Consider the following 16,332-nt stretch of genomic DNA (forward strand, 5'->3'; position numbering starts at 1 on the left):
TATCAAGAATTGCATTACTGTTTATAAAGAGTCTAAAAATAAGTGATTCTTAATATCCTGTGCCCCCTTTTCCACTCATCTGCCACTATCACAAGAAAGGGAAAATAGTCACAAGATTAAATGATATTTTACTATTTAAGAGTTTGTTGCATGAGTTGCCATGATCAAAGAATCCATTAGCAAGTGGCTAATCTAATAGTTTCTTCAGTCCTGGGAAAACAAATTGTTATTGCTCAGACTGTCCTTCCAAGTTTTTCCAATTTCGTAGAACCTAGAATCCAGGGCCACCTCCATGCTATAAGGATTTTATTTATTTTTTTGTAATTTTACTTAATAAGACTTTGTAGACAATTCTCAGAACAGAAAGAAAAGTACTATCGTGTTGTAAAACAAAACTAACTCCAGGACTCAAGTATATGTTCTGTTTTTGCCCTAGAAACCCTCTGAGAAGGGAAATGCAACTATCTTGGTTCCCTGAGCTTACTGATTCAGTGGCCTTTTTTTCTTTTCTTTCTTTCTTTCTTTTTTTTGCTTAGGCAACTAGGGTTAAGTGACTTGCCCAGGGTCATACAGCTAGGAAGTGTTAAATGTCTGAGGCTAGATTTGAAATCAGGTCCCCTGGACTTCAGGGCTGGTGCTCTATCCACTGCTCCACCTAGCTGCCCCTTGATCTTAATATCTCCAAAAAGCTTTCTATTTGTCCTATTTTCCCATGCTGCTTCCTTCCATCTGCTTAAAAGAAAGTGGTTATAAACCATGATGGATATTCCTCCTCTCCTATGTTGCTTCCCCCCAACCTGCACAAAATTCGAGGATTTCTGACTTAGTAGGTATGATTTAAAGGAAAGCCTAAAATTAAACACAATGAAATACTTTTGTTCTGACTCCTACCAGATGTATCTGAACCCTTGGCTCTGTAGCAGTTAATTTGTTTTCATTAGCAAAATTCCCCGGGAGGGTAAAGAGAGAAGCAATCAGTTATTTTACCCTTTGATGAAAACTAAGATTCACTGAGCAAATACAACAGAAGATACTGGATTCTTGATAGAGTAAGGGGATGAGAGAATTTAGGAAAAAAGATGAGAGTAACAGCAGATGGTAAAGGGACAAGGATTCAGAGAGAAAGGAAAATATCAAATGCAAACTTTGATCTTAGCAGTTTTATCAAAGGCTACTTGCTCTTTCCTTTCTCCCCTCCCACAGACCAAGATGTTGTTTTCCTTTTGTCAGTTTTCTGATAAAATCCCTCTTCTCTTTGCCTGACTACAGCTTAACATGAACTATAACTAAACATGCTAACTTTTCCTTCCATTTACATTCAATTAATCCTTCAACCCAGTTCAAATGCTACTAACATTATGAAATCTTCCCTAACCCAGCTAGAAGTTTATTTATGGTATTTCATATTCTTTTTAAGAAAAGATACAATTATTACTCCTATTAAATTGTAAGTTTTCTGGGAGTGGGTGACAACTCTGATTTACCTTTGTAGTTTCCTGTTCTCATAGTTCCTGGTAAATGCAACACACACAATATACAGGATTTGGTAGTTGGCCAAATGGAGCATTAAAACCTTCTCCAAAAAACAGATATGTTGCAGGAAAAAAAGTACTGACAATCAGGAGATTTGCCTCCCTTTCCCAACTCTACCATTGTTTAATTTGGGGCAACTTATTTAATGTCCCTGAGTCTCGATTTCCTGCTAAGTAAATGAAGAGTGCCATGCTAAAAGATCAATCAGGCCTCTTTCAACTAATACTAATAATAATAAAATATTTTATACTACTAATAATAAAATATTTGGGACAGCTAGGTGGCCCAGTAGATAGAATGGAATCAGGAAGATGCCTCAGACATTTACTAGCTGTGTGACCCTAGGCAGGTCACCTAACCTTGTTTGCCTCAGGTTCCTCATCTGTAAAATGAAGTGGAGAAGGAAATGGTTTGCCTGCCAATACTTTTGCCAAAAAAAAATCCAAGAGGGGCAACAGAGTTGGACACAAGTAAAAAATTACTAAACAGCAACACATATCTAACCTGTGAGGAATCTGATTGTTATAAGTCCCATCTCACAAATGGAAACTGTGGACCAAAGAAATTGAATAACTTGAATAGAGCCATGGAAGCTGAACGGAAACCAAGACTCCCTAAGATCTATTTTAGCAGTTTTTCTACTATACACAGGGTTTGTTACAGTGGCTTGCACTTACCAAATCAGATGCCTTCTAAAGTCTTTTCTTTCTCATCTTAAGCCAGATACCTTTCCATTCATACCTGTTATTTAAAGTGTCTTCCAAGGAATTCCCTCTGTTCTTTGCATACAATTCAAGGAATTTTCCTCCAGCTTTATTCATTTTCACCTCCTTTTAAGTCTCTCAAAGCAACCAGGTAGCCTAAAGAGATAGTGTTGGTCTAGGAGTCAGAAAGCCCTCAGGGTTCATTCAAATCCTACTCAGGAACTCAGTAAATTGGGGAAAGTTACTTACCCACAACCTCAATTTCCCTATCTCTACAAAGGGGACAGTAGTTATAGACCTCTTCTCAAAAGGGTGCAATGACTATAAATAAGAAGAAATAACACTTGTACAACTCTTAGCAATAATTAAGTTGTTATTATACTAAGAAAGTGATTAAAATGCCCATGAAGTTCTGACCCATAGAGCCCATTGTTAGGCATGTACTCCAAGGAGGTAAAAGATTGGAGGCTGAAGGGAAAGCCTTTATCTGCACCAAAATATTTGTAGCAGAAATTTCTCTAGTAGAAAGAATTAGAAACAATATAAGATGCCCACTGATTAGAGAATAGCTAAACAAATTGTTGCACAGGAATGAAATGGAATATTACTGCCTTGTAAGAAATCACAAATATTAAAAATACAAAGAAGCATGAAAAGACATATATGTACTGATGCAAAATGAAGCAAACTGAACCAAGTCTGATACACACAACAACACAAAATCAAAATTAAATATCAATTATAATGACCAATCCTGTCTTTGAGAATGACTTGGTGCAGCAATGCTTCTTGATTTAAGAGGATGAGAAGAAATAGTCTTTGAAAAATTATGACCCACAAAGGAAATGAGACAATTTTCAGCTGAAGAAATTAAAGCCATCTATAGTCATGAAAAAAAAAATGCTCTAATCACTATTCATTAGAGAAATGCAAATTAAAACAACTCTTAAGGTACCACCTCCCACCTATCAGATAGGTTAAGATGATGGGAAAAGATAATGTTAGATGTTGGAGATGTAGAAAAACTGGGACCCTAATGCATTGTTGCTAGAGTTGTGAAATGATCCAGCCATTCTGGAGAATAATTTGGAATCATGCCCAAAGGACTATCAAACCATGAATACCTCATAAAAGAGGGTAAAAAGATCCACATGTGCAAAAATGTTTGTTGCAGCCTTTTTTGTGGTGTCAAGAAAGTGGAAATTGAGTAGATGCCATCAATTGGAGAATGGCTAAATAAGTTGTGGTATATGAATGTAATGTAGTTCTATAAGCAATGATGAGCAAGCTGATTTCAGAAAAACCTGGAAGAACTTACATGATATGATGCTGAGTGAAGTGAGCAGAACCAGGAGAATACTGTCCAGAAAGATTGTGTACTATCAACTATGGCTGACTTAGTTCTTCTCAACAATACAGTGATTCAAGACAATCCCAATAGACTTGGGGTACATCCAGAAAGAGACTAAATGTAAATTGAAGCATACTATTTTCACTATTTTTTTTCTTTCTTGTGATAGTTCCCTTTTGTTTTGATTTTTCTTTCACAACATGACTAAATATGGAAATGTTTAAAATGTATAACTTAAATAAGATTGATTCTTGCTATATTAGGGCGGGAAGAATTAAGGGAGAAAAAAAATCTAGAACTCAAAATATTACAAAAATGAATGTTGAACACATTCTTTACATGTAATTGGAAAAAAAACACTATTAGATTAAAAAAAAATTATGATCCAATGAGAATTCATTTGCTCCTCTTTACAAAGGTGAGAGACTCGAATATGGAACATTACATATACTGTTGGCTTTGGTTAACAGGTCATTTAGTTTTGTTGAACTGCCTTTTTTTTTTTTTTTTTAAATAAGGAATGGTTCTCAGGAAGGGATATATTTGGAAATGAAGACAATTAAAGAATATTGATCTTTTTAAATAATAAAAAAATAAATTCAACAAAAAAACTCAAAGCATTAAAAGTTATTTTTTATTATTTAAATTAAATTATTAAATTAAAACTTTCTTCCATGATGCCTTACGTTTTCATTCAAAACTATTTTCATAAAGTTCTGTTCCTCCTACATGCTTTTAAGCCTTTTAAGCAAAAAGTATATGTTCTTTAGAGAACAGCAACCAGGAAAGTTGAACCCAATCACCTATTCCCAGTTCTTTCATTTGTATTAACTTTATGAAACTGAGATTCTCTGATCATGTCAACGGATCCTTAGGTTCAGCCACTGAAGACATACTGAGTCTGTAAATATCGGGGAGGTCAATCTTATCTATCATCTTCTTAGTAAAAGATATGAAAGCAGAATTGTTTTAAAAATAAATTAAAATTTTAAAAGTACCAAAAGCCAAGAGTGTGAAACTGTTTCCAAAGTATATATTGCTAAAAGAAAGTAAAAGAAAAGACTGAAAAGATAGGAAGTATACTTATTAACAGGTATACCCAATTTCTATCCTGTATCTTCTTTGCTATACAAGAAATTCTTAACCTTTATGGACCCCTTTACAGTATGGTGAATCCTATGCATCACTTCTCAAATGCTTTAAATGTATAGAATAAATGGGAATACAAAAGAAGCCAATTAAATTGATATAAAGATGTAAACCCCCCCCCCAAGCTTAAACACCTCTAAAATCCATTCTATCTTGTCCTTCTGTGGATTTCAGGCAAAGAACTGTTCTATATTCTCTCAGGGAGCTCATCAGTTCCTTTGGTTACAACTATCAATTTTGGGCAGCTGGCTTCATAATTTACTTATCTAGATCTTATTTTTCTCCTATACTATAGGTCCACATCTCCAACTGCCTGCTAAACATCATCTCCCTTTTGGATGTTCCATACACATCTCAAATTCAATAAGTCTAAAATGGAATTCATCTTTTTTTTTTTTTTTTTAACCTACTAAATCTCCTAACATCCCTATTACTGTTGACCACCACTGTTCATGGCAATTTAAGGGAAAAAAAATAACTTAAGAGACAGGACTAAAGAGAGACATCAAAACATAAGAGATTGCTTATGTATAATCTAGAAAAATGGACACACTTTCAGTCATATAGAAAGAATGGCACCACTATTTTTCTAATAACCCAGATAGACAACCTAGGAATCATCCTTGGTTCTTCACTTTCTCTCACCCTACAATGTTAAATCTTGATGATACAATTCTTTTACATCAGTTTCTTTCTACGTGTACCATAACCAGACCCTCATCATTTGTGCCTAGACTATGCTAACAGCTCAACTGGCCTTCCTGCTTTTAGTTTCTCAACTGTCCAATCCATCCATAATTAAAGCACCACATCTAATCATATCACTCCCTTGTTCAAGAAGCTCCTAATCCCATAGGCCTGGAGAGATTTCCTCCTTGGAACTCTTAGCTTTTTTCTAAATTCAAGTGCCAACTTTTCCTATTAGCACCACAACTTCACAAATAACCTCTCTTCTGTATTTACTTAATCTGCAAATATAATGTGCTTTCCTGGTAAAATGAAAGCTCCATGAGAGCAAAATAAACCCATTCTTTTTTGTGTCCTCAGCACCAACACTTGGCATGTAAGAGGAATTTAACTGATGCTTGTAGATACAAGAGGAAATAAGACTAATACTTAGGACTAAAGAAAGAGATCTGGAAAGAATCCTCATTTTCCTCAATTCTCATCCTTTTTTGAGCCCATGTGTTAATATTCACCATTCTTTTTATGATCCTCAGATATGGATTTTAAGTTATCTCCATGTTTCCAGATCATCATCTATCACTGTTCCCCTATGTTATAAGTGCACCTCAGAATTGTCTTAGGCCTTTCTCTTTTCTTTCTATACATTCTCTCAGGGTTTTTTTTTCCCCTTAAATGAAATGATTTATTAAAAACCTAATATTGAACATAAAGACAAAAGTACAAATAACAAAACTTGCTTTTTTACAGAAAAATGTTTTTCCTGATACATACTCTCCATTCTGCTTTTTCTACTTTGCAATATTTCATAGAAATCACTCCAGATTTCTTTTTATTCTTCCAAATGTCTTAATTACATTAATTTAACAAAATTATTTATCCATTCTTCTATTATTGGGCATTTCAGTAGCTTCAAGTTTTTTTGTAATTGTATATATAGCTACTATGAAAATATTTCAATGAATAATTTTTACATAATGAATACTTAATTTAATAGTATGTGAACTTGAATGAAGACTTTCTTTAAGAAATGCATTTTAATAGTATATTATTTTTCCAATTTCATGTAAAAATGGTTTGCAACTTTCATTTCTTAAGATTCTGAATTCCAATTTTTTTCTCCCTCCCTCTCTTAGCTTTTTCCTCCTTAAGCTAGCAAGGAACCTGATATAGGTTACACATGTACATGAATGAACACTTTTGTTTTTGAAAACATTTTAGAGTGTAACTGAACAGCAGAATTATTGGGTCAAAGAATATGATTATTTTTGTAACTTTTACTACATACTGTCAGATTGCTCTCCAAAAAAAGACTCTACAAGTTTGAAATTTCTCCAGCAATGAAGGCATGTACCTGTTTTTCATAACTCCACCAGGGTTGAGTTTTGTTCCTTTTTAATTACTTTGCCAATCTGCTATTTTGCAGTTCTCATAAAAAGAGCTAAAACAACATTTCTAATTACTTACTAGTTTAAATTCAACATGCCCTAAATGGAACTCTACCTTTTCACTCAAATTCCTCTTTCTAAATTTCTATTTCTGTGGCAAGTGCTAATCCTTCTAGTCAACCAGCTCTAAACCTCATTTTATTTTTTTATTTTCCAAATACATGTAGAGATAGTTTAACATTCACTTTTAGAAGACTTTGTGTTCCAAACTTTTCTCCCTTACTGCACCCCACCCCCCCAATATAGCAAGCAATCTGATATAGGTCAATCCATTTAAATATATTTCCATGCTAGTCATGTTGTGCAGGAAAAAAATCAGACCAAAAGGAAAAAAACTATGAGAAAGAAAAAGCAAACAAACCAACCAAAAGAAAAGCGAAAATACTATGCTTCATTCTATATTCAATGTCCATAATTCTTCTGGATGCTGATGGCATTTTCCATAGAATTGTTTTGAATCACCCCATAGCTAAGAGCCAAGTCTATCACGATTAATCAACACATAATTTTGTTGATACTGTGTATAGTGTTCTCTTGATTCTGGTCACTTCACTCAGCATCAGTTCATGGAAGTCTTTCCAGGTTTTTCTGACATCAACCTGCTCATCATTTCTTATAGAACATACATCATAACATTCATACACCATAACTTATTCAGCCATTCTCCAACTGGTGGGCATCCATTTGGTTTCGTTTTCTTGCCACTACAAACAATTTTGTACATGTGGCTCCTTTCCCCTCTTTTATGATCTCTTTGGGATACAGACCCAGAAAAGTGACATTGCTGGATTAAAGGGTATATACAATTCTATACCCCTTTGGGCACAGTTTATGATCATTCTCTAGTCTTCCTTTTACCTTAACATTGACACCCAACCAGTTACCAAATCTTGTCAATTCTAATTTCATATTTCTCACAACTATTCCCTATTTTGTACTTGCCTACTTCCCTAGTTCAATTCTTTATAATCTCTTGCCTGCCCTATTCCAAATGCCTAACTGTCTCCCTGCATCTATACTCACCTCAAACCATTCTGTCCTGAAGCTAGGTCTGACCACACCATTTTCCTACTCAAGCTTTAGTGGATTCCCTATTTTCATCAGGATAAAACAAACTCTTTGGAATTTAAAACACTTCATAATCTAGCTACAGCATATTTTTCTAGACTGATGTCAAGTTACTCCCTCTCACATACTATGTTCCAGACAAACCATTTCCTAACTTAGTACCTTTGTACAAGCTATTCTTCATGCTTGGAATGTTCTCTTTCTACTTCTTGTAACCTTGTTCTTCAAGATCCATCTCAGGCAACACCATCTACATGAGACTTGGTTCAGCCCTTTGATGCCTGGCAGAACAAGACTAATTCTGCTTCGACGTAACAGATCCTCATGATATTTGGAAACAATTATTCTATGTCCTCACCCTGCCAAGTCTTGTCTAAGCTAGACATCCCTAGTTCCTTCAACTAATTAGCATATGGCATGATCTTGATCCCCATCTTGGTTACTCTCTTTTGAAAAGTCTCCAACTTATCACTACTTTCTTTTCACCTCAAATTTCTAAGTCTTACATGACTTTTCTTGGGTAAATTAGTTCTCAGCTCTTACTAATTAATACATAGACTGAACTTTTTCATACCTTCAAGTCAATAGTGAAGCAAAAAGCCCAAAGATTAATTCAATTCTGGTGGTAGGTATGGTATTTTAAAACAAGGGGAGTTTTAATATAAACCTGACCCTTCTAAGATAATATTGGGGGATCTTCCAAAGCCAAATGATTCTAACAACTCTTTAATGGAACATCTTTTGGTAAAATAGCTACCAAAAGACCAAAGAAGAGAATCTCTGATTTTTGTTTTTGACAGTGAGCTTACTTATGGCAAATTTCTGCTCTGCCTTTATACTCTATGAAGCCCACATAAAACTGTTTAAATATAATTAATTCCAAACTTCCTTGTCCAAGTAACATAGAAGCCCTAATCGAACAAAAGCAAAATAACTGACTTAGTAGCCATGCATCGTTTATGCTCATAACTGACTATTTTTCACTGTAAGCCTCTGATTTCACTCACCGGTCTCCCATGTGACCAGAAATGGTTGTTTCCTTTTCAATCTCTCTCTTTCAATTCAAAGATAAAAGTCTCGAAAGAAAACTATTGTGTAAGACTGTCCGTATCATTACTCCTAAACAAAAATCTGTAAAGGGTTTGGAAGGAAGTTTGTAAATCTCAGCACATGGCAACATTTATAAAACCGAAAAAAATTACCAGTTCAAATTATTTTCATCAGAGCCTTAGTGACAAAGTATCTGATGACAGTGACCTCAATGAGCCTTAAGAAATACAATACAGATACGATGGGGGTCCCATTTTCAACTTTTATTGTACTCGTAGTTTTCCGCAGGCTAACTTGTGTTCAAGGTCTAAGCTGCCGTATCACACAAGTACACCGATTCCAGGAAACCTCACTTACTTCTTGGCTTCCACACTCCTCTTGTTCTTCTGCTGCCTGAAGTGTGTGGGTCCGGGGGCCTAGCAAATCACAAACACGGAAGTTACTACTGTCCGGAGGCAGCGCTGCTGGGAGGGGGGAGAACGGCAGCCGCACACTGGACTCCGCGGCCCTTCCCGGTCCAGACAGCTCGGAGCGCCGGCCGCGGGAAGTCAGCCACCTAGCCTGCCAGAGCCCCCGCACACCAAGTAGCGGAACAGCGGTCCGGGGCATTACTTGGGGGAGTTTTTCTCCAAGAGGTTCCTATACCGATAAGCCCTCAAGTAGCTAAGTACCAGCGTTCTCGGAATGGAACCTACCCCCGTGAAGGGGAAAGTCTCTGTTCGCAAAGGAAACCGCGCTTTCCTAGGACAACCCCCACCTCGGCACACGGGCTGAGACCGCGTCCCTCCAGCCTCGGCGAAGTGAGCAAGGCGTCCTCCCGGGCCGGCGCCAGCTCGAGGCCCTCTAGCTAACTGCGCCAGACCCACCGTTTCTACGCCCACCTCGGAACCGGGGGGCGGGGGCGGGAAGCAAGGCCGCCGGCGGGGCTCCGTGGCGGGCCCGGGGTAGACCGAGGACTAGGAAGAGGAAGATGAGGGGGCGGCGCTGCCCACTAAGAGGCTCCGGCCTGGGGGCCAAGAACTGGAGCGGCCGAAACTCGTTATCTCCCCCCAGCCCCGCCCCAGCCCCGGCCCGGACAGCATGAAAAATAGACGCGGGGAGCCGGAATATCAGTGGGAACGGACCCGGGAGCATCGTGAAAAATCAGGGATCCGGGGCTCCGGAAAAGGGGCCCCCAACCAGACTACTCACAGCAGCTACCGCAGAGCGTCCGGAAGGCATCGCCCCCTCCAGCCTTTACTTCAAAAACGTCATCACAGCGCGACCCAAAGGCTCTGGAGCGGAAAGGAGGTGACGTCAGTCCGCTCCGCTCTCCGTCCGCACACCGGAAGCCATGGTGTCACGTGAAGACATTTCCCCTTTTTTTTAAATGTAGCGTTCTTAAGAATTTTAAATTGTTCTTGGCTGTTAGAATGAAGCAGAAGACACTCGGGAAATCTCTTAGTGCAATCACCCCTCTTAATCCCCCCACCTTTTTTAGCAGATAGGAAAATAGGACTAAAAGGAGGAAGTGATTCTATAGTGAGAAACAGTTGGGATTTGAATCTAGCTCCGCACTTGAGCTCAGGACCGGGGTGGCCCCCGCTTAACAGCTGTTCCGTGGTGTCCCGCTCCTCATGACCCCAATTTGGAGTTTTCTTGGCAGACTTACTGGCGGGTTTCCTTCAGCTCATTTTACAGATGGGGAAACTGAGGCAAACCCGGTTAAGTGACTTGCCTGGGGTCACACAACTGGTGTCTGAGGCCAGGTCCGCTCCTATCCACTGCCGCGTGCTATCCTTGTGATGGGGGTTGAGGTCCCTTTAAGCTAGGATCTTTGATTCACAAATCCTGGTCAAAAGGTACCCTTTTAAATTCCAGTGATAGCCAGGCTTTCCCAGCCCCCGGGTCTGAGCTAACTTGGGTTTTCCCAACCCCCACAGTTTAAACCCATTGAATTCTATTCTACGCTGACCCAGGCTGAAAGCCCGACTCCACCCACCTTGGACTCCACCCACCTTCGAGATCACCAAGAGCCCCCATTATAAAAGGGGCTACTTTGGAGTCCATGTTTGCAGAAGTCCTAAGCATGGCATCCTTATGTGGTCATGTCAAGGGTTTCTGCCCACCTGGCCTAATCCAGTGCCCTTTTATCTCTACCCTCAACTTTACTAAACTTTACTTCCTTTTTATCAATCTGGGTTTTCGGGACTGTAAGTTCCTTTTACAGGGGACCCAGCGCAGCCAGGGGACTATCCTTGCACTGACCCAAAAGGGGTTCCCCTTCCCTAACTCTCATTGAGATTCTTGTCTGATCTCCAACTTCCTTTGGGACTGATCTTTGATTAGAAGGTCTTGTCAAGACAGTTTGGGCGGTCAGCCCCCAGCGGATCTGAGCTGGCTTGGATTTTCTCAACCCCCACTATCTGCTCAGGTTTCCCCAAAACAGTTTCTTCCTTATCTGAAAAGCCCGCCAAGAATCTGGCCTTCCAGGAATCAACCCGGGCTCCACCCATATGCCCCTTAAAGCAGATAAAAAGAGGCAAGGTAGAATCATCCCTTGTCAAAGAGTTGAAGGATGCCAGCTAAGATGCTTGCATCAGAGACTCTCTGCCCCGCTGCTTTCGGCATATTTCTTCCTCTGTCTAATGCCTTTTACTAACCAGACTTTAACCTTGCTTCCAAACCTTGCACTTGGTTCATACCAGCCTAGTGCCCGCCAACTGGCGTCGCCTTGTGGGCAGCTTGGCTTCCTGGAGGCCAAATGACTGTCTATCCCTTTACTATCAATAAAGACTTTGCTTCCATACAGCATTGAGTAGCGACTTCATTCGCTACGGGCCAATGGTTACTTTGGGAAGGAGGGAGATAATCAGACCCAGGAGGAAAGGAACTGATCTATCTCAGTTTAGAACCTCAGTTTACTCCTCCTCCTCATCACTTGTGATTATGAGGGACGCATGCAGATTAACACGATGTATTCTCTTTTATTCAGGAGAAGTTAAAGACCCTCTTGCTCCCCCTCCGTACACCCCCAGAATTTCCTTCTGAAACACATGCTTAGGGATCATGCCTTTGGGGTGCGGGAGTGGCAGTGAAGGGAAAGCCAGTGCCAGGGGCCTGGAGAAGAGCACACACGTGATTTTTCTGGTAGCACTCAGGGATCTTCTTTGCTTCAGGGCGAGGAGCTGACCCTGCCTTTCAAACTGTGGGCGTCTTTCCAAGACACTTTCCCCGTTCTATCCCCCCCAGCGTCTTGCTGCTGGATCTTGTGCTTGGACTTCAGCCCTCCTGGAATAACTTGGTGCTCCTGGCTACTTCTGGCTTTGTTGGGATTCAGAGCTCCAACGAGGCTCTTCTCTTGCCCTGGAGCTGTGTTCTGGTGCGATGATTTAGAGTGGGAAATCTTGCTACTCTCCGGACCTGGGGGTGTGGAGCTGCGCGATGTGGATGATTTGTATGTGGATTTAAAATAGACTCTTGATTGGTTAATCTTGATATTCTTCGGAACCTTACTAAGCAGTGTGAATCTTTGTCTTGTCTTTCCGTCCTTCTCTGGCTTCTTCCTCTCCGTTTTAGTGGCGAGGCAAACTGTTTTTAGAGATCTGACCCACTGCTTCCCCACATTTTTGGGGGCTTGTGGCCCATGAGATTGTTCAGAGGAGACTGAGCCTTGCTGGCTGGACGGGCTCTCCCAGGGAGCTTGCATCTGTTGCAGTGAAGCCTTCGGAGGACAAGCTATGCCTAGGGCTCTCTTTATACTGAGGCAGAGCCACTGCATGAATCCTGTGGACTCCTCAGAACGTCTGCTGGAAGGAGCCTCTTTTGGGGCCTCTGCAGTTCTTCTCCCTGAGGGTCTGTCTCTATCCTTGGGGATACTCTGTCTAGACACTCTCTGAATTTTATAAGCTGCAGTTTGGATCTCCTTGGGGCTCTTCATTTGTTCTGAGTTAAACATCCGTTTGGCTTCAGCCTTAGCCCAACCACCTTTGCTATCAGTGTTCAGTAAAGAATGGATTTTTATGAAGTCATAACGGTCAGGCCCTTCACATTTTGCTTTTGTAACCTCTACTCGCCTGCCAGGCAAATTTCTTTTGATATGAATTTGAATAGGGCCAGAGGTTTGGCAAGACTCAAGAGTCTGGAAAGGTTGATGTCCTAGATTTGTTTTAGGGTAGGGGCTTAACATAAGATCTTTCTTGGTGATGTGGCAGGTACAGACCTTACTCTTCCTCTTCTCTAGTGGGTCAGGCTGGGAGGATACATGTCCCATTGGCACTAGAGGCCCTACTTCTCTTTGCTGCTTTGGGATTTGGGTTCGGTTTCTCAATTTAAAACCAAGTTGAACCCGAAACTCCCCGCGTCCCTCCGAGTTACGAAAAAGGCGAAGTTGTGGATAAATAAGAAGCCAAGGTCCAGAAGTGTCATGAAACTTGTGGGGGCAACTGGGGCCTGAACATCTGCCACACTGCAGACAGATAGGGTACTGTAGAAACATTCCTTTAGTTAGGGATGGAGTGAAATGGGGAGACAGTTGATTCTTTAGGAGCTGTTGTGTTATTTTCAGCTGCAGGTCCTGTAGTAGCTGGGTCTGTTCATGGGGAGAAGTTACTGACAGAGGCTTAGATTGAAATTCAGAAGTTCTTACCTGTGAGCTGACACCTGGTTTTTCTTTCTGCTGCGCTGAAGCTGCCTTCTCAGTACTAGGCATCTTGTGGGAGGAAGGCAGATGTGGACTCATCCTCTGAGGCAGCACCCTTAAGTCTGAGGATACTTGTTCCATGTCCTTCCTCCCCTCCACAGGTTTACTGCTGTCCTGGGCTCCTTTTGTGGTCAAGTTAGGAGAGTCCTGAGATGTGGACTTGAAATTCTCTAGCTGTTCATTGAAAGGTAGGATCTTCCTACAGAGTTGGCATAGGGTATGTGCATTGAAAGGTTGGTTCTTCCTACAGAGTTGGCATAGGGTATCTCTCAGAATATCGTTAGGAATTGAAGTCCCAGGAGGCGTATCCGGAATCTTCTCTTGCCAGCCCTCAGAAACCGTTGCTTGTCTTGATGGACTAAAATGCTGATTTGGGGCATGTGGAGAGGGAACTCGAGATGGTCTTTGGTTTTGATCTGCCTGGACATGATGTGCTTGCTGCATCTTAGCCCTCAGGTTCTTCCTTAACATGGAAGTAGAGGATGATGATTTTCTCCTTGTCACTCTACCCTTTGAAATTCGCTGCTCCCAGGCCTTTACTTGCTTTCTTGAGACAGGCCATTTTAGGGCTGTTGGAGTCCTTAATCCTCCTTGGTAGAAACTATGATCTGATCTCCGAGATGAGAGTATAGGAGCCTGGAATAGGCTTTGAGAACTCAGTCTCCACTGGCGTAAGGAATGTGAGGGCTGCCTGGGAAGAGTTGAAGGTTGTGCTGTATTGGGAAATTTGCTAGATATTCGGAAAGTCAGAGATTTTTGAAGGAGTGTGCTCCCATTTAAGTCTCTTAACATTGTTCTCAGAATTTCACGTGCTTTAGAGGCATGAAGACCTTGTTTCAGATTAACTGTAATTCTACCAGATCCTGAAATGTATAGCGGTATGGAGCCCTGGATAGAATGAAAAGAATCTCCAACTGGGGACTGCAGCTGGAGACTCAATTGCATAGGATCTGTGACTGGAATATTTGACTTTGAAGTCAATTCCACAGAATCCATACTTTGAATACGTGGCCATGGAGTCAATTCTACAGAATCTATGACTTGAGCATTTGGCTTTAGGATCAGTACTTTAGAATTTGTGAGTTTGACCTTTGACCCTGAGATCAGCCCCTTGGAATCTGAGAGTTTCAACTGTGACCCTGGGATCAGTCCTTTGGAATCTGTAAGTTTGACTTGTGAAACCTGAATCAACCCCTCAGAATCTGTGAGTTTGACCTGTGACTCCAGCATCAGCCCTTTGGAATTTGTGAGTTTGGCTTGTGACCCTGGAATCAGTGACCGTGGAATCAGTCCCTCGGAATCTGTAAATTTGACTTGTGATGAGCCTGTGATCAGCCCCTTAGAATCTGTGAGTTTGACTTGTGACCCCTGAATCAACCCCTCAGAATCTGTGAGTATGATCTGTGATCCCAGCATCAGCCCTTTGGAATTTGTGAGTTTGACTTGTGTCCCTGAAATCAGTGACCCCAGAATCGGCCCCTTGGAATCTGTGAGTTTGACTTGTGACTCCTGAATCAACCCTTCAGAATCTGTGAGTTTGACCTGTGACCCCAGCATCAGCCCTTTGGAATTTGTGAGTTTGACCTGTGACCCTGGAATCAGTGACCCTGGAATCAGCCCTTTGGAATCTGTGAATTTGACTGGTGAACCTGGGATCAGCCCCTTGGAATCTGTGAATTTGACTTGTGACCCCTGAATCAACCCTTCAGAATCTGTGAGTTTGACCTGTGACTCCAGCATCAGCCCTTTGGAATCTGTGAGTTTGACTTGTGACCCTGGAATCAGTGACCCCGGAATCGGCCCCTTGGAATCTGTGAATTTGACTGGTGAACCTGGGATCAACCCCTTGGAATCTGTGAGTTTGACTTGTGAGCCCTGAAGCAACCCCTCAGAATCTGTGAGTATGATCTGTGACTCCAGCATCAGCCCTTTGGAATCTGTGAGTTTGATTTGTGACCCCTGAATCAACTCTTCAGAATCTGTGAGTTTGACCTGTGACTCCAGCATCAGCCCTTCAGAATCTGTGAGTTTGACTTGTGACCCTGGAATCAGTGATCCCAGAATCAGCCCCTTGGAATCTATAAATTTGACTTGTGAACCTGGGATCACCCCTTTGGAATCTGTGAGTTTGACTTGTGAGCCCTGAATTAACCCCTCAGAATCTGTGAGTTTGACCTGTGACCCTGGGATCAGGCCCTTGGAATCTATGAGTTTGACCTGTGACCCTGGGATCAGTGACCCCAGAATCAGCCCTTTGGAATCTGTAAGTTTGACTTGTGACCCTGAGATCAATCCCTTGGAATCTGTGAGTTTGACCTGTGACTCCATGATCAGCCCCTTGGAATCTGTGAGTTTGACTTGTGACCATGATATCAGCCCCTTGGAATCTGAGAGTCTGGCCTGTGACCCCGAAATCAGTCCCTTGGAATCTATGAGTTTAACCTGTGACCCTGAGATTAGCCCATTGGAATCTGTGAGTCTGACCTGTGACTCTGGGAGTAGCCCCTTAGAATCAGTGAGTTTGACCTGTGACCCCAAAATCAGCCCCTTGGAATCTGTGAAAATGACTTGTGTCCCTGGAATCAGCCCCTTGGAATCTGAGAATTTGATCTGAGACCCTGAAACTAGGCTCTTGGTATCTGTGAGTTGAACTTGTGACCCTGA

General features: G+C 41.3%; 1 protein-coding gene across 12 annotated transcripts in view; it reads right to left on the minus strand.

Moving 5' to 3' along the window:
- ZNF512 (zinc finger protein 512) overlaps nt 1-16,332 on the minus strand; it is a 143,132-nt gene that overhangs the window by 19,769 nt on the left and 107,031 nt on the right. For 4 of the 12 annotated variants that reach the window (XM_074288320.1, XM_074288316.1, XM_074288318.1 and 1 more), the window contains exons 1-2: nt 10,179-10,278; nt 9,345-9,403 (exon numbers count right to left, since the gene is read on the minus strand). In XM_074288320.1, coding sequence (XP_074144421.1) covers nt 9,345-9,403; nt 10,179-10,208 — 89 coding nt within the window. In that variant the 5' untranslated portion in view covers nt 10,209-10,278. Of the gene's footprint in view, nt 1-2,274; nt 2,394-9,344; nt 9,404-10,178; nt 10,299-16,332 lie in introns of those variants that run through there. The other 8 variants (XM_074288323.1, XM_074288325.1, XM_074288321.1 and 5 more) reach the window with 7 other exon arrangements.

Source organism: Sminthopsis crassicaudata, chromosome 2 (genome assembly GCF_048593235.1).
Source record: "Sminthopsis crassicaudata isolate SCR6 chromosome 2, ASM4859323v1, whole genome shotgun sequence".
NCBI lineage: Eukaryota > Metazoa > Chordata > Mammalia > Dasyuromorphia > Dasyuridae > Sminthopsis > Sminthopsis crassicaudata.